At 43.1% G+C, this 18,396-nt stretch overlaps 1 protein-coding gene across 2 annotated transcripts; it reads right to left on the reverse strand.

The window, feature by feature from the left end:
- Nucleotides 1-656: 656 nt before the first annotated feature.
- LOC133113983 (coronin-1A-like) lies at nucleotides 657-17,456 on the reverse strand. 2 transcript variants are annotated; one of them, XM_061223163.1, is made up of 11 exons: nucleotides 17,297-17,456; nucleotides 14,706-14,904; nucleotides 10,364-10,486; nucleotides 8,656-8,785; nucleotides 8,020-8,201; nucleotides 6,849-6,968; nucleotides 5,894-5,998; nucleotides 5,364-5,509; nucleotides 4,788-4,845; nucleotides 1,498-1,710; nucleotides 657-1,109 (listed from the first exon to the last, which is right to left on the reverse strand). In XM_061223163.1, the coding sequence occupies exons 2-11, from the start codon at nucleotides 14,901-14,903 to the stop codon at nucleotides 1,017-1,019; spliced, it is 1,368 nt and encodes a 455-aa protein (XP_061079147.1). In that variant the 5' UTR covers nucleotide 14,904; nucleotides 17,297-17,456; the 3' UTR covers nucleotides 657-1,016. The 2 variants fall into 2 exon arrangements, with proteins under 2 accessions (XP_061079147.1, XP_061079148.1); XM_061223164.1 differs by lacking the exons at nucleotides 14,706-14,904; nucleotides 17,297-17,456 and adding an exon at nucleotides 13,205-13,256 and having other exon boundaries at nucleotides 10,364-10,518.
- Between the last annotated feature and the right edge of the window lie 940 nt (nucleotides 17,457-18,396).

The raw sequence follows: 18,396 nt of genomic DNA on the forward strand, positions 1-18,396 counted from the left end.
CGGTTCAGTCAGAAATGGCTGTAAGGTTTCAGACACGTTCACTTTCCTGAACTGAACTGAACTGAAATGGAGCAGACCCATGGAGGGGGGGAGAACAGCGATAGAGGGACACCAAATGCCGACACATGAGTGACTGTGGTTACATAGGTTGGTTAAGTTGGTTAAGTGAGGGAGGGAAAAAGAGGAGAGGGAAGAGGGGAGAGGGATTAAAGCTGTAAATGGTAATGTTAACTCTTAAAAACTGGGGAGAGGGGTAATTAATATTGACAGAATAAACCATTAATTTTATGAGTGACTGTGGGGAACTGTTGGACACGCTCACTGGATCAATGGTTATGTCTTTCATGTACCATCCACCACCCTTTTTAAATATATTTTGTCCCAATGACATTTCATGTCAAATAAATGCGACATTTAATGATGATAATAAAACAGATTTTTCAGAGCAGCTTTTTGGCTTGTGTAATTGTATTTGCAGATATATTTTCCTCTCTCCTCCACTTTCCATCCATTGGGAAATCTACAGCATTCTGGTGTGTGAGTCTATGTGCTGCTTATCTAAAACCCAGAATAATGCTTGCAACCTTCTCCGGTTTTTTTTTATTACAAAGCTTTGTAATCAAAAGTTAATCTGTCCCAGCATCAAAGAAAGAACATTCTGGAAAAAACTCATTTTATTTGAAATCTTCTAAATATTGCTTTCATATAAAAAAAGAATGAAGACAAGCATAATAATTGTTCATTCACACAAGCAAACTTTACACCCCCCGCAGTACAGCCAGCACAGTTTTGTAATCGCCAAGTACTACAGCAACGCCTGAATAAAATTCAGGCAGAAAATAAAATGATTTTTGCTTCTTAAACATCCTGTGCAGTTTTTTCCCCCAGAACTGAACAAAAGGAACATTTGACTTTCCCTCCTCCTTTTAGCTCTCCTTTCTCCATCACTGTCAGCTCCTCTCTCCCTCTAAGCATCTCTCCTTCCCTTGTTCCCTTCCTCACTGACTCTGGCTGGTTCAGTTCTTGCTCTCCAGAGCTGTCACTCTCTCAGTCAGCTCCTCCACAGTGTCTCTCAGCTTCTTCACCTCCTCCTGCAGAGACTGCACATCCTGAGAGAGGGAGAGGGAGAGAGAGAGGGAGAGAGAGGGAGGGAGAGAGAGAGAGGGAGGGAGAGAGGGAGAGGGGGGGGAGAGGGAAAGAGAGGGAGGGAGGGAGAGGGGGAGAGAGTGGGAGGAAGGGAAAGAGGGAGGGGGAGGGAGAGAAGGAGGGAGGGAGAGGGGGGAGAGGGGGAGAGGGAGGGAGAGAAAAAGGAAGAGAGGGGGAGAGAAAGGGAGGGGGAGGGGGGCAGAGAGAGGGAGGGGTTAGACTAAACAGTGTAGCGGATAGCAGCTACCACAGAGCCGTTAGATGCAATGTAAATGTAAGTTTGCATGATATGGATAAACTGTGCTATTGTGGGCAGGTGGAAGATGCCGCAGGCCGGGAGGCGGGGCTCACCGTGCCGTTGCCCAGGCGACCCCCGGCGGCCGTGCTCGTGGTCGTCAACAGGCTCTTGTGCACTTTGAACTCTTTGGTTTTGGTCGCCACAAACCCGTCCTTCAAGGAGATCCGGATTGGTTGGCCTTCCTTTCCCGCGAACCAATCAGCGGCCTCCACAGAAGGCTCCGGACCAATCGTGTCCGGATACAGATCCTCTTGGAACAGGTCAGACTGAGGGCAAAGTGAGACAGAGAAATGAACACGTCTAATTGGACTAACTAGTAACAACATGAAACAGGTTCATAGCCTGTTGCGATGATGAAGCAGCTGGAGAAGAAGCAATCAACACGTACTGACAGAGAAGCAGGCGCTAATGCAACATGTCCTGACAGAGAAGCAGGCATAAATGCAACATGTACTGGCAGAGAAGCAGGAGCAAATGCAACGCGTACTGACAGAGAAGCAGGCACTAATGCAACATGTACTGACAGAGAAGCAGGCACTAATGCAACACGTACTGACAGAGAAGCAAGCACTAATGCAACACGTACTGACAGAGAAGCAGGAGCTAATGCAACATGTACTGACAGAGAAGCAGGCACTAATGCAACGCGTACTGACAGAGAAGCAGGCACTAATGCAACATGTACTGACAGAGAAGCAGGCACTAATGCAACACGTACTGACAGAGAAGCAAGCACTAATGCAACACGTACTGACAGAGAAGCAGGCACTAATGCAACGCGTACTGACAGAGAAGCAGGCACTAATGCAACATGTACTGACAGAGAAGCAGGCACTAATGCAACGCGTACTGACAGAGAAGCAGGCACTACTGCAACATGTACTGACAGAGAAGCAGGAGCTAATGCAATGCGTACTGACAGAGAAGCAGACACTAATGCAACATGTACTGACAGAGAAGCAGGCACTAATGCAACGCGTACTGACAGAGAAGCAGGCACTAATGCAACATGTACTGACAGAGAAGCAGGAGCTGATGCAATGCGTACTGACAGAGAAGCAGACACTAATGCAACATGTACTGACAGAGAAGCAGGAGCTAATGCAATGCGTACTGACAGAGAAGCAGACACTAATGCAACATGTACTGACAGAGAAGCAGGCACTAATGCAACACGTACTGACAGAGAAGCAAGCACTAATGCAACACGTACTGACAGAGAAGCAGGCACTAATGCAACGCGTACTGACAGAGAAGCAGGCACTAATGCAACATGTACTGACAGAGAAGCAGGCACTAATGCAATGCGTACTGACAGAGAAGCAGGCACTACTGCAACATGTACTGACAGAGAAGCAGGAGCTAATGCAACACGTACTGACAGAGAAGCAGGCACTAATGCAACGCGTACTGACAGAGAAGCAGGCACTAATGCAACATGTACTGACAGAGAAGCAGGCACTAATGCAACGCGTACTGACAGAGAAGCAGGCACTAATGCAACATGTACTGACAGAGAAGCAGGAGCTAATGCAATGCGTACTGACAGAGAAGCAGACACTAATGCAACATGTACTGACAGAGAAGCAGGCACTAATGCAACGCGTACTGACAGAGAAGCAGGCACTACTGCAACATGTACTGACAGAGAAGCAGGAGCTAATGCAACATGTACTGACAGAGAAGCAGGCACTAATGCAACATGTACTGACAGAGAAGCAGGCACTAATGCAACGCGTACTGACAGAGAAGCAGGCACTAATGCAACATGTACTGACAGAGAAGCAGGAGCTAATGCAATGCGTACTGACAGAGAAGCAGACACTAATGCAACATGTACTGACAGAGAAGCAGGCACTAATGCAACGCGTACTGACAGAGAAGCAGGCACTAATGCAACATGTACTGACAGAGAAGCAGGAGCTAATGCAATGCGTACAGACAGAGAAGCAGGCACTAATGCAACATCTACTGACAGAGAAGCAGGCACTAATGCAACATGTACTGACAGAGAAGCAGGCACTAATGCAACACATACTGACAGAGAAGCAGGAGCTAATGCAAACTGCCACTGTAATCATGCCGGCACACAAGGTGCACGTGGAATATTCCACAAAACTGTTCTGAAAAAAAACACAAAATCCTGCTTGCAGGCAGGAGTTAGGCCACACTCCACTCCACTCCACTCATTTCAAAACAAATCACATGGCTGTTCTGCAGTACATAAAATATAATACAAATAATGATAACAATAACAATAATAATTATACAACAGTTAGTTCTGACATGCATTTTGATAGGCTATGGCAATATCTCAGTAACACACAACTTTGAGTGTATTATTGCATAATATACCATGGTATGGGTTTCTGATTGGATGCTAGGTGGTGATTATATTAGTATAATACTTCAATGTTTGGCAGGTAGTCCAGGTCAAGCCTAATCGCCATTCTAAATTCATACAATGCCTGCAGTTTTCTGCAGGGAGAGACCCAAAGCCATCAGTGTGATCCACAATTTGTCATGCCAATAAAGCTATTTGCATTTTAAAATTATGAAATGGCATCTGTGAATGGTTTTGTGAAGTACAGCAATGTTGCACCTAGCTATTAATAGCCGTAAGCTCTCTAATGTTTAGCTAGTTTGCTAAAGTTACTATGTGTTGTCCTGAAATGGTTGTTTGTAAACTAACAAATCTATCAGCTATAGCTATCCTAATTTTTGCCTTAGCGGCTAGCTATCCCCAGCACAAAACAGAAAAGCTGGGCGTGTCGATTAAGGTGCGATAGCTGGGTGATGTGTAACCGCAGAGGCCTTTCTGTTCTGTGCGTCGGCAGTTGCTAAACCGTGTAAAAAATGTAAGGTGGGCTGGGAATTACGAGTAAGAAGTTGCAAATAAGAAAACAATTTAACCCTAGTATAAAACATTGAATGTAACCAATGTAAAAAAAATAAAAACCAGACCTAGGCATAGATTTTGAACAGAACTTAACCAACATATGTAACCACAGCAACATGCTAAAACAATAGCCACCTTATCGGCTTTTTTTAGGTGAAATGGCCCAAAAATATTAATGACCCCTGTTTATATATTTATCTTTTGGTAAAAGCAGAATAATTATTCCTTACATAATAATACAAATAATAAAATTAATTCTAACTATTAGCATTATTATGGAGATCTTTACTGAACATTGAAATAAAGCTTTTGCACAATAAAGAATAGATAAAATGAAGAAATGAAACAGAATAAAACAGAAACACATCAGTATCGGAGCAGTGCATCTGAACAGGGCCTGTGATTGGTCTGAGAGTGCGGCTGAGGGAGGCGGGGGCAGGGTACCTTGCGCGGGACAGTCATGACGATCGGCTCACACTTGCGCTCGTGCAGCTTGTAGAACCTGAAGGGGAGAGAGAGGCTAATGGGCGAAAGGTCCTACGGGCGAACGAGAGTGCAGGCTAACTGACAGACTACACCTAACCTGTCCCTCATGAATGTAGGCTAACCGCCAGTCTACACCTAACCTGTCCCTCATGAATGTAGGCTAACCGCCAATCTACACCTAACCTGTCCCTCATGAATGTAGGCTAACCGCCAGTCTACACCTAACCTGTCCCTCATGAATGTAGGCTAACCGCCAGTCTACACCTAACCTGTCCCTCATGAATGTAGGCTAACTGACAGACTACACCTAACCTGTCCCTCATGAATGTAGGCTAACCGTCAGTCTACACCTAACCTGTAAACCTGGAACCCTTACAAAACTGGAACATGGACTGATGTAAATACAGTTGTTCCGGGTTTTACTCAGTGCAGCTAAGTTGGCAATCCTGTTTCGTGATTTACCCCCCTGGGGTTTCAGCTGTCTGAGATCACACCGCATGCCGCTGTCAGAGCTGGGGGATTGGGGAGGCGTACCTGGCAATCTCGCACTTGTTGACCTCCAGGCCCCTCTTGGGCATGTAGCCCATGCCCTTCTGGCTCTCCTTGCTGCTGTACATGGAGAGGTAGTGAACGAAGGGCGTTTCGTCTGTCACCTCAAAGTAGCGGATGCTGCTGTCGCCCTGAGGCACGGAGAATCAGCCAGAGTCAAACTCCACTCCAACCTCCACTCCAACCTCCACTGATCTTTACTTCTTCACTTTTTTAGTTTTAGTTTTATCATTTGTGTGTGTGTGTGTGTGTGGCCATATGTGTGCATGAGTTTTTGTGTGTGTGTGACCATGTGTGTGACCATGTGTGTGCATATGTTTGTGTGTGTGTGAGTGTATGTGTGTGTGTGTGTGTGTGTGTGTGTGTGTCTGTGCAGGTATGTATGTGAGTGTGTGTGTGTGTGTTTGTGTGTGTGCATGTGTATGTGCGCGTGTGTATGCATGTATGTGTGTGTTTGTGTATGTATGTATGTGTGTGAGTGTTTGTGTGTGTTTGCGTGTGTGTCCAACCCCTACCTTGCCACAGAGGTACACAATTCCAGTGTCGGGGTCAAAGAAAGGCAGGAGTACTCCGCTGCTGGTGTCTAGCTCTTGCAGGGTGAGTGGTTCCTTAAAGTTGTTCTGCAAACAGAGGATTCACACAGATCTTATTCACACAGGGATAACTCACAAAGATGATTTACAAAGATTATTCACACAGAGATGACTCACACAGCCAATCTCACAATATCTAGACCTACTCAAAAAATAATCTCTATCGGTGTAGAATGCACACAATCAATAGAAAATGTTCTCTGTCAGTGTACTCTGTCAGTGTAATATGTACACTATCATTATACAATGCACTCTGTAAGCGTAAACTGTATTCAGCCAGTGTAAATTGTACTCTTTCAGAGTGAAATATAATCCGTGGGTATAAAATATGCTCCATCAGTGTAAAATGTACATGGACTGATGTAAATACAGTTGTTCCGGGTTTTACTTGGTGAAGTTAAGCAGCTCGTTGGGAGCAATTGGGCAACCCTCTGACTGCCAGCTGACTGCTCTTACCTCCTGTCGCTACATTTGGGAGTAAAATCTGGGTGTGAAATGTACTGTTTGTGGGTGTGAAATGTACTCTCTCTGGGTGTGAAATGCACTGTTTGTGGGTGTGAAATGTACTCTCTCTGGGTGTGAAATGTACTGTTTGTGGGTGTGAAATGTACTCTCTCTGGGTGTGAAATGTACTGTTTGTGGGTGTGAAATGTACTCTCTCTGGGTGTGAAATGTACTGTTTGTGGGTGTGAAATGTACTGTTTGTGGGTGTGAAATGTACTCTCTCTGGGTGTGAAATGTACTGTTTGTGGGTGTGAAATGTACTGTTTGTGGGTGTGAAATGTACTCTCTCTGGGTGTGAAATGCACTCTGGCAGAGGTGATACAGCACTGGCTGTCCTGCTGTAGCTGAGCAGGAGGATGAGGGATGCACTCACAGGGTCCCAAAGAGCCACCTGCCTCTCACTCATGCGACTGAACCCTGTGGTCAGGATCTTCCCGTCGGACACAAACACTGCTCGCACCGGCCTGGAGCCCTCGTGAGGTTTCTCCTTCTCCTAACGGGGGGAGGGGGGGTTACCAGCACAGATTATTACTCAACGCTCAAATAGGAAGCCAGCAGGAACCGGCAGGAAGTACAATTAATGCCAGTTTATAGCGACCGGCGACATGCAATGAATGTCGCTGGTCACAAGGACATCTGGTTTATACTCTGGGTGACTGGAGTGAATTCATACATCTTTTGCGAAGGACAACGACCACAGTCCCTGTCAGGCCATGATAGGACTTTCACAAATGTTCTGCGATTTCAGTCGAGTGACACTATACATGCTTTAATGCATATTCACATTGCTCATAGAGACCGTATTCATGTAATTTCATAAGGAAGATGTATGTCTTTAACACCATGGGTACATATGAACAGAACATTTTTCATGTATTGATGTTTTTACTTGGAGACGGAGCAGAGACATGAAACATGAGACATTACAGTCCGGACGATGTGATGTGTCAGAGCGAACAATATGACATGGCGTCAGATTCCCGCAGCTCTGTTTGATGGGTGCTGTGGGCAGGGATATCGCAGTGGGTGGGAGGGAAATGGAACGTCTGTTTTTGCCTGCGTTTTAAATGTCCAAGTAATTGGACTAACTAAATAAATTTCGGTTGAGTAAATATGTTCAGAGACTGAACCAAAAAAACAAAAAAACAAAAAAAACTGGAGTCTCTCTGACTGAGGCCCCTCTCAAAGTCACAAATGGTTTAGTCCACCCCAGCATGCAGGATTGGTGTGTAACACAGGCAGCTGAAGCCAGAGCTGAGCTGAAACGCACCCATGCCAATATATATCACACGCCTGAGACCACTACTGAAAATGCTTCTATGTTGCATTTTTTTCTAATTCAATACAAACTTTTACATTACAAGTGATACTATCCGGGTGGTATGGATGGTGCAGTGGGTAGCACTGCCGCCTCACAGCAAGAAGGTCCTGGGTTAGGGTTAGGGTTATTCTCTGAGGGGGCCGGGGGTTAGGGTTAGGGTTAGGGTTAGAGTGAGGGTGGGTTCGGGTTAGGGTGTGGCTTAGGGTGAGGGTGGGAGACTCACAGAGATGACGGAGCCCTTGCGGGGGTCCAGCACGCGGAGCTTCTTGTCCTTGCAAGAGGTGAGGATGCGGGACCCGTCCATGTTCCAGGAGGCACTGTAGATCATGTCAGAGTGCAGCGTGTCCACCCGCAGGACAGCCTCGCCACGCGCCACGTTCCACAGAATCAGCACGTTATCGCAGCCTGAGGGGGAGAGGCATGAGAGTGTGTGTGTGAGTGTGTGAGTGAGTGTATGTGTGTGGGTGACTGAGTGAGTGAGTGTGTGAGTGTGAGTGAGTGTGTGTGTGACTGAGTGAGTGAGTGTGTGAGTGTGTGAGTGTGTGTGTGTGCGTGCGTGCATGCAAGCAAGTGTGTGTGTTTGTCTGTGTGTGAGTGAGTGTGTGTGTGTGCGTCTCTGTGAGTGTGTGTGTGCGTGCGTGAGTGTGTGAGAGTGTGTGTGTGAGTGTGTGTGACTGAGTGAGTGAGTGCGTGAGTGAGTGTGTGTGTTACTGAGTGTGTGAGTGTGTGTGCGTGCGTGCAGGCAAGCAAGTGTGTGTGTTTGTCTGTGTGTGAGTGAGTGTGTGTGTGTGCGTCTCTGTGAGTGTGTGTGCGTGCGTGAGTGTGTGTGTGCATGTGTCTCTGTGCATGTGGGAAAGACCTGCTGTCAGGAGCACGTTGTGGGCTGTAGGGTGCCAGCTCAGGATGCCCACACGTTTGGAGTGGCCCTCGAGCATCACCACGGGCTCGGTCATAGGCTTAGTCAAACCACCATCTGGGATTTCCCAAATCTGGAGGTGGAGAGGAGGCATGAGCACAGCGAATGGGGCATCCTGGCTGCAATCTCAAAAGGCAGTAGTACAGCAGTTGTGTAACTAATACTCACAGTGCACATGTGTGACTAATACTCACAGTGTGCATGTGTGACTAATATTCACAGTGTGCATGTGTGACTAATACTCACAGTGTGCATGTGTGACTAATATTCACAGTGTGCATGTGTGACTAATACTCACAGTGCGCATGTGTGACTAATACTCATAGTGCGCATGTGTGACTAATACTCACGGTGTGCATGTGTGACTAATACTCATGGTGCCATGTGTGACTAATACTCATAGTGCGCATGTGTGACTAGTACTCAGTGCGCATGTGTGACTAATACTCACAGTGTGCATGTGTGACTAATACTCAAAGCGTGCATGTGTGACTAATACTCACAGTGTGCATGTGTGACTAATACTAACAGTGTGCATGTGTGACTAATACTCACAGTGCGCATGTGTGACTAACACAGTGTGCATGTGTGACTAATACTCAGTGTGCATGTGTGACTAATACTCACAGTGCGCATGTGTGACTAATACTCATGGTGCCATGTGTGACTAATACTCACAGTGCGCATGTGTGACTAATACTCATGGTGCGCATGTGTGACTAATACTCACAGTGCGCATGTGTGACTAATACTCACAGTGTGCATGTGTGACTAATACTCACAGTGTGCATGTGTGACTAATACTCACAGTGTGCATGTGTGACTAATACTCACAGTGTGCATGTGTGACTAATACTCACAGTGTGCATGTGTGACTAATAATAACAGTGTGCATGTGTGACTAATACTCACAGGGCGCATGTGTGACTAATACTCACAGTGCGCATGTGTGACTAACACAGTGTGCATGTGTGACTAATACTCACAGTGCACATGTGTGACTAATACTCACAGTGCGCATGTGTGACTAATACTCACAGTGTGCATGTGTGACTAATACTCACAGTGCGCATGTGTGACTAATACTCACAGTGTGCATGTGTGACTAATACTCACAGTGCGCATGTGTGACTAATACTCACAGTGCGCATGTGTGACTAATACTCACAGTGTGCATGTGTGACTAATACTCACAGTGTGCATGTGTGACTAATACTCACAGTGTGCATGTGTGACTAATACTCACAGTGCGCATGTGTGACTAATACGCACAGTGCGCATGTGTGACTAATACTCACAGTGTGCATGTATGATTAATCCTCACAGTGTGCATGTGACTAATACTCACAGTGTGCATGTGTGACTAATACCCACAGTGTGCATGTGACTAATACTCATGGTGCCATGTGTGACTAATACTCAGTGTGCATGTGTGACTAATACTCACAGTGTGCATGTGACTAATACTCACAGTGTGCATGTGTGACTAATACTCACAGTGTGCATGTGTGACTAATACGCACAGTGCGCATGTGTGACTAATACTCACAGTGTGCATGTGACTAATACTCACAGTGTGCATGTGTGACTAATACTCACAGTGTGCATGTGTGACTAATACTCACAGTGTGCATGTGTGACTAATACTCACCATGACACTGCAGTCCTCTGATCCACTGGCTATAATGTTGTCATTGTGGGGGCACCACTCGATGTCCAGGACTGGGCCCGTGTGACCGCACACGGTGGGGTGCGCCATGTCAATACGCCCTGTCTGAGGGGAAAGATTGAGGATGTGTGTGACCCCTGTACACACACACACACACACACACACCTGCATTGAGGATGTGTGTGACCCCTGTACACACACACACAAACACACACCTGCACACACAGATACCTGAATGCACTTCGCATGCTAACCCACTGATGATGCATATAGCATGCTAACCCACTGAGAATGCATTTGCATGCTAACACACACACACTGAGAATGCACATAGTATGCTAACCCACTGAGCAGAGTTTAACATATAATGTAAAATTGCCCAGATAAATATATTTAATGTATTAATGCAAATTAAAACAGCTAATTTCTGAGTGTACAATTATATAGCTTCTTAGATAACAGGTTATTTGATGCATTTTGTCATATAGCACCATTACGTGTTCATTTGCTACTTTTCAGGTGTGAGTTTAACTGAAACATGTTGGATATACACTCACTGAGCACTTTATCAGGAACACCTGTACGCCAACTTATTTGTGCGATTATCTAATCAGCCAATTGTCTGGCAGCAGTGCAATGCATACAATCATGCAGATACAGGTCAGGGGCTTCAGTTAATGTTCACATCAACCATCAGAATGTGTTCTAAGTGACTTTGACAGTGGAATGATTGTTGATGCCAGACAGGGTGGTTTGAGTATCTCAGTAACTGCTGATCTCCTGGGATTGTTATGCAGAACAGTCTCTAGAGTTCACAGAGAATGGTGCAAAAAACAAAATCCAGTGAGCAGCAGTTCTGTGGGCAGAAATGCCTTGTTAATGAGAGACGGCAGAGGAGAATGGCCAGACTGGTCAAAGCTGACAGTAATGCAAATAACACATTACAACAGAGGTATACAGAAGTGCATCTTTGAACACACAGCGGCTAGGATAGGCTACAGCAGCAGAAGAATAATAATTAAAAATAATGTTCAGAATTATTGGTACCCCTAACAATTATTGGAAATAAAATAAAAATAAAAATTACAGTACTGTGAAGAAGTCTGAGGCACCCTAGACTTTATCATATATATGTTTTTTTTTTGTGTGTGTGTTAGTATAAAAGAACACATTTGAGAATTGCAAATATTCATTTTCCAAAAGATTTAATTTTACGGAGACATTTTTGTATTTAATTTAAAAGAAGTAACATATTACTGTAAGCAATTTACTACTCTTTACCTAAAAACTTGATCAAGACTGTCATCAGAAGCAAGGAGCCAACCAAAGTCTGCAGAATAACTGTGGCAAGTTCTCCAACATGCTCAGAACAAACTCTCTGCTGATTGTCTTAGCCAACGCTGTCCTGCAGTTCTATATCTCAGAGAAGTGATGCAGTTTTAAAGGGTGGTCAAAAAAAATATTGATTTGATATAGCATGTTTATTTAGGACCTTTCATTTAATTTTTTTCGAAACATTCTTATCTGTACAGAATGTTATACAGACTTTTGCACAGTACTGTAAGTCAAAAGTTAAATTGGCAATAACATCTTCATTTAATTTCAGTCTAAAGGAACAATATTGTGTCATGCCATCACTTCCTATTTCACAACAGTAGAAAAAAGAGGTAACTAGCATGCTAAATGCCTTTGCCATTCATCAACAGGTCTAGGGACACTATTTAAAAATGGCCATGTTCTGGAATGGCCAAGAATGGTTCCTTCTGAATATTTTTTCAACAGGAAAATATGTCTGGAGAAACAATATTTTTGCATCTACTGCATATCTGGCAGCAGCACTGAGGCTCATTTGATACCACGGACCTTTGATGGTCCATACTGAATCAGCATAATGTACAGCTGAATCTAGTCCCACCCCTCAATTCCCATAGAAATCCATTCAAATGCAAAGAGTTTTAGTTTCTCTTTAGGACAACCTGAAGATAAAATGCCAAATGCCAATAATGTAATGTAATGTAATAAAATATCCAGACTCTGACTATGTTGATAGGTCACAGGCATCAGGATGCAACATGCTACAAAATACTAAACATCACTGCTTTCATTTACATATCATTGCTGTGTCCCAAACATTATGGTGCCCCGGAATGGGGAGATTATGTATAAACACTGCTGTAATTTCTACATGGTGAAACCAAAATGTATAAAGTATCTTTATAAATTTTGGTTTTATGAAGTTTTAAAGGCTGATGCCGTTTTACAGGGTGGTAATTGGTTTGATTTGATTTTTTATGGTTTACTTTACTCTTTTGATAATTTAACTTTTTCATTATTTTTTATAATTTCATTACATTTGAAAGCATCTTTGCTTTACAGATTTATTTCCATGTAGCTTTTGCACAGTACTGTATAATCAGGTTGCGTGACTCATGGTGTTTAGTACCAACAGTGCATTTATTTCATGAATTCACTGCAGATAGTCTTGGTGAATTTAATCAGGGAACCTTCCCCAAAATATGCCAAAGAGCTTCTCCATTGTTTTAGCATTCATTAACCAAGTTCCATTATATCAATCTTTTCTTGATGGGTTTAATCTGATTTATCTAACTGCTTATTTATCCACTGTCATATAACTGGAATTTATTCATCCAGTGTCATATAACTGTTAACTAATAATTAAATACATCATTAAATAACTATTATGGTCACCGTGAATACTTAATACCCTGTTGCACAATTATATTTAAACAAATAAAAACGCAGTTAAGTCTATACAGCACTGATAAAGTCAGCGATATCTTTAGATAATGAGACTGAACACACCGTTTGACGGCTGTCTCCACATCCTGTGCGAGGCCATGCCGACAGAAAAGCTGTCCAAATATGGTTACAAACACGAGCCAGAGTGCGCCACGGGGCATTAGCAAAACTCCGCCCCTAAACTTCCTTATTCGGTGAAACACTTCTCTCTGCTAACCTTACAAGCCTATTTTCAATGTTAAATGAACTGTAATAGAGAACATTCAATCCCTGTTTGTCTCAAATGAACTGTTTGGTGCTGGACATTTTACTAGATAGGTAGACAGACAGATAGACAGACACAGACACAGACAGACAGACACAGACACAGAGCACCAGTCAACAGTTTAGAAACACCTTGGCTTTTTCTGCTTTGTCTTATTGATGTTTTATTTTTTCTGTTTGTAATCAAACAATTCACATGTGGTCAAAGAGCAGATTCTCAGCTTTTATTAAAGATGATTTTTGTAAATATTGTTTTCACCATGTCGTAATGACAGTACCTTTTATAGAGAGAGATACTAAAACTCTTTACATTTGAATGGATCTCAATTGGACTTGGGGAGTGGGACTAGACCAAGCTCTAGATTATGGCAATACGGTACAGATTTACGGTAACACATTCATTGGCAAAATGGCTTTATGTCATCAAGGGTCCAAGGTACCATATGAGCCTCAAACCATCCTACTGCTGCCAGATATGCAGTAGATATGAAAAGGGACTCTTTCCTTCCTGTTGAACTCAATGGAAAAATTCCTGGAGAAACAGCCCTTTTGCATATTGCATACTGCACATCTAGTATATGTTTGAACATAATTTACAGATTATTATCTGTGTTGTTTATAGCAGTACAGTAGGTTAAGCTCATCTGAAATCTCAGACCCTTGATGAGTTAAAGCCATTCAGCCAACAATTGTGTTCCATACTGCATCAGCGTAATTTACAGCTGAGTCCTAGCCCCCAATTCCCATACCAAATACAAAACATGACTATTTTATTTGACATTATGTTAATTTGGCTCAAACATTGAAATGGGGGGCTGTGTATAAGAAGTGCTGTAATCACTACAAAGTGAAGCCAAAATGTATAAAAACACAGTTTGATAAAAGCTGCACTCTGACGACATGTGAAGTGTTTAATTACAAACAGAGGAAATAAAAAAACATTAATCAGAAAAGCCAGAAAAAGGCAAGGTGTGTCCAAACTGGTAAATAGATAGACAGATTGAAAGATGGATTTAGTGCCTTACACAAATGATCATTTAGCAGTCATTTTTGAACATCAAACTGTACTGAAAACCTGGGCCCACATTTATCTAGAACCTTCCAGTGTCCTGAGTGTTTACACATATTTGGCTTCCCTAGTTGCCTGTTACTCAGCCGCTACACACACCTTACTCAGCCACTACACACACCTTACTCAGCCACTACACACACCTTACTCAGCCACTATACCCACCTTACTCAGCCACTAAACCCACCTTACTCAGCCACTACACACACCTTACTCAGCCACTACACCCACCTTACTCAGGGGCAGCACCATGAATGCCCCCCCACCGCTGGCATCTACAATCATGGCCACAAACTTGGGGTTGACCGAGCAGAAGTTGCTGTCCCAGGTCATCTGGGAGATCCTGATGTCATCGTAGCACTGGTCTGCCTTCACGGCCTGGCCAAACACATGGCGGAACTTGCTGGACCTCACAACCTTCCGGGACATTCTGATCCACAGAGACAGGGAGGGAGGGAGAGGGGCAGAGACACAGAGTGATCAACAGCATTTATAGCACAAGTTTCACTCTATCTGCAAGGAATGACCCCACCCTGTATTCTAAGAGCAGGGAGAGGGAGAGAGAGAGAACAATATTTAAAATATACACTCAGTGACATATTTATTAGGTAGACCTGTACACCAGCTTGTTAATGCAAATATTTAATCAGCCAATCATGTGGCAGTAACTAAATGCATAAAATCATACAGATATGGTCAAGAGGTCCAGCTATTGTTCAGACCAAATGTTGGGAAGAAATGTGATTTAAGACTTTGAATGTGGAATGATTGTTGGTGCCAGGCAGGGTGGATTCAGTATTTCAGAAAATGCTGATCTGCTGTGATTTTCATGCACAACAGTTCGTAGAGTTTGCAGAGAATGATGCAAAAAGCAAAAAACATCAAATGAGCAGCAGTTCTACAGGCAAACATGCATTGTTAATGAGAGAGGTCAGAAAAGGGTCAGACTGGTCAAAGCTGACAGGATGATAACAGTAATGCTAATAACCGCACGTTACAACAGTGGTGTGCAGAAGAGCATCTCTGAACACACAACGGTTCAAACCTCTAAGTGGATAGCCTACAGCAGTATAAGACCAATACGTACAACAAATAATGCTAATAAATAAGTAATGAAGTGCTCACCATCCGATCAGTATATTTGCATACCCTGATCGCATGGTGCATCTTCCTACGGTCTGCGATTCGCCCGATCTGCCCGTGCACACAGCAGGTGTATTGCTGCACACGTGTGTTGCATCAGCAGCAGAGAGTAGGCTACATACGCACTTACTGATACTATAGGGAAGGAAAGGCAACGCTGAACTGCGGAAAAAAACATTTTGAAACTACTTCCTCTTGTCTGAGGCCTTTGGTTTCAGTCTTTTGACACATTTCGTGCACGCTCACCCACATCTGCGACTTTTATGGGCAAGCTCTACTGGAGCTCCACCCATTACTGTAGCGGCGCGTTAGCCTTAGCGACTGTTTAAAAAGTAGATCAACCCAACCCTTGTTTCTCCTCTTCAAAGCGGGAACATACATTCTATAATAAGAACTTTATTTGTAGAATGCTTTATTAACTATTGAATTAAATATGTAATAAGCAATCGTAAAATCATAAAAGTCCCACGTCCATTAGACTATTAAAAGTGTCTCAGTTCTGTGCGTTAAAAAGTTACAGCTATAAAGTATCATCAATGAAAATGCAGAGGAAACCTGTATCACGTTGATACAGGTTTCCTCTAAATTTTCATTGATGATACTTTTGAATCACTACATCTGTTTTAATTGCAGTTTTACATCAATCAGCTGTTACTGTTGCATCAGTGCATTGTGCACTGTTAGCTCCGTGTCCACCGCCTCTCGACCCTAGTGGGAGAAGAAAGGAAGAGACGCAAGACAGAAGGCAAAAGACAGAGGTATGCAGACGCGAGAGCTGCTTCACAACAGTTAAACCACATCCTTTGCAGAACAGCAAAAAAAAAAAAAAAAGGTTCTCTTAGAGTTCTCTCCCGTAGAATATATGGACTTGCCTCAATTATCCGCACTTTGATTACGCTACACTGTGCTGATTATGTTTCATATTGAACATTTATATTGATAAATATATTTGATATTCCCCTCTGTGAAAACTCTTCTGATTTTGACCTTGAATGTTACCTAAGTATACTGTTGTATACTAATGGCTAATGCAACTTTCTATCTTGTAAAAATACTTTGTACATTTAGCTACCGTCAGGATTAGGCTAGAGTATTTATTTATGCATTTCCTCAACCAGTCCATTTATTTTCTGATAAATTCCTGGATTCGTTATTCAAAGTTCAAAGTTATTCAAAAATAATTGATTAAATAATTGTCTCGGGACCATTCTGCAACACGGTTAATAACTACAAACCAGAGTAAAGTTACCTTTGTTTGCATAGGATTTCAATAACATTATTGACCTGCAAACTTCAAGAACAATCGGAAATGTGAAGTGAATGACATCAATCACAGTTGAACAAAAGTAAAATAGGTTACTAGACTTAACTTTACGCCTGATGTATATTGTTGCACGAAATGAGACTAATAATATCATTATTGTAATTTCAATGGGATCATTGCATTAAAATCAATCATTCTTAAAGAGCAAAGCGACCTAGCTCTGGTCACTTCCTCAAATCAGAAGCCGCGCCTAACTTTCAAATGACGGTTGCTCTTTTTTCTATAAGAATTTTCAGTAATCTTTGCCTATACAATTCATACCATATCGCAAATATTTATTTGCGATAAAATAATGATGGACTTTATAATATGGAGAGAAATAATGTGCACGTGGTCGGCGACTTGTCTGACTTACTTTCTATCAGCTGGGGTAAGAAGATAGGCTAGTACTTGGGTCCAGTTGTCGGAGTTGGCTGCGACAGATTGTGTCGGTGGAGTTGGAGTGAGAGAAAAGATAAAACGCCGGCAGAACCGTGGAGACCTTTCGAAGTGATGGAGGAAGTGAGACACAGCTACAATTGGAAATGGGAGGTGTCTTTTCTTTAAAAAAAAAAATCAAGTGACAAGTGACAGGAAGGGGCACACGGACAGGCTCGTTTTAAGTGCGAGCGATTACACATACATCTCTGAGAATGGCACATTTAATTTAGACAAGGGTTCTGTGTACATTGCTGCCAAAATATGATTCGTCGCCCCAAGGAAGCAGCAAGTGCTACTGTCGCAACCTGCGGACGCCTCTAGAGCTCCATCAGGTCAAATTTAACTCCGTCCGTGCGGTGCACATGCGCTACACCGTGAGGACGCTTGTGTATACAGTCCCCTCCAAAAAGTATTGGAACAGCAAGGTAAATTCCTTTGTTTTTGACATACATTGAAGACAATTAAGTTTGAGGTCAAAAGATGGACCTGAGATGACAGATCAGAATTTCAGCTTTTATTTCCTGTTTTTTTTTTTTTTTGCCTGCGAAGACTGCATTTATGTTAGAAAAGGTAAACCAACATGAAGACCAGAGCGCTGTCTTTGGGAGAAAAGCAAGCCATTCTGAAGCTTAGAAAAGAGGGGAAATCAATCAGGGCTGTGCACAAGCATTGAGGATAACTTGTACAACAACATGGAATGTCCTGAAAAAGAAAGAAATCGCTGGTGTACTGAGCAACAGACATCGAACAGGTCGACCAAGGAAAACAACAGCAGTTAACAACAGAAACATTGTGAGAGCTGTGACAAAAACCCCCAAACATCAGTCAGTGACATCTCAAACAATCTCCACAGGGCAGGGATGAAGGTATCTCAATCAACCGTTCGAAGAAGACTTAGAGAGCAGTAATATAGAGGCTATCCCACAAGATGCAAACACTCATCAGTAGTAGGAACTGGAAGGCGAGATTACAATTTGCAAAGAAGTACAGAGATGAGCCTCAAAAGTTCTGGAACAAAGTTTTATGGACTGATGA

This window comes from Conger conger, chromosome 16 (genome assembly GCF_963514075.1).
Source record: "Conger conger chromosome 16, fConCon1.1, whole genome shotgun sequence".
Taxonomy (NCBI): Eukaryota; Metazoa; Chordata; class Actinopteri; order Anguilliformes; family Congridae; genus Conger; species Conger conger.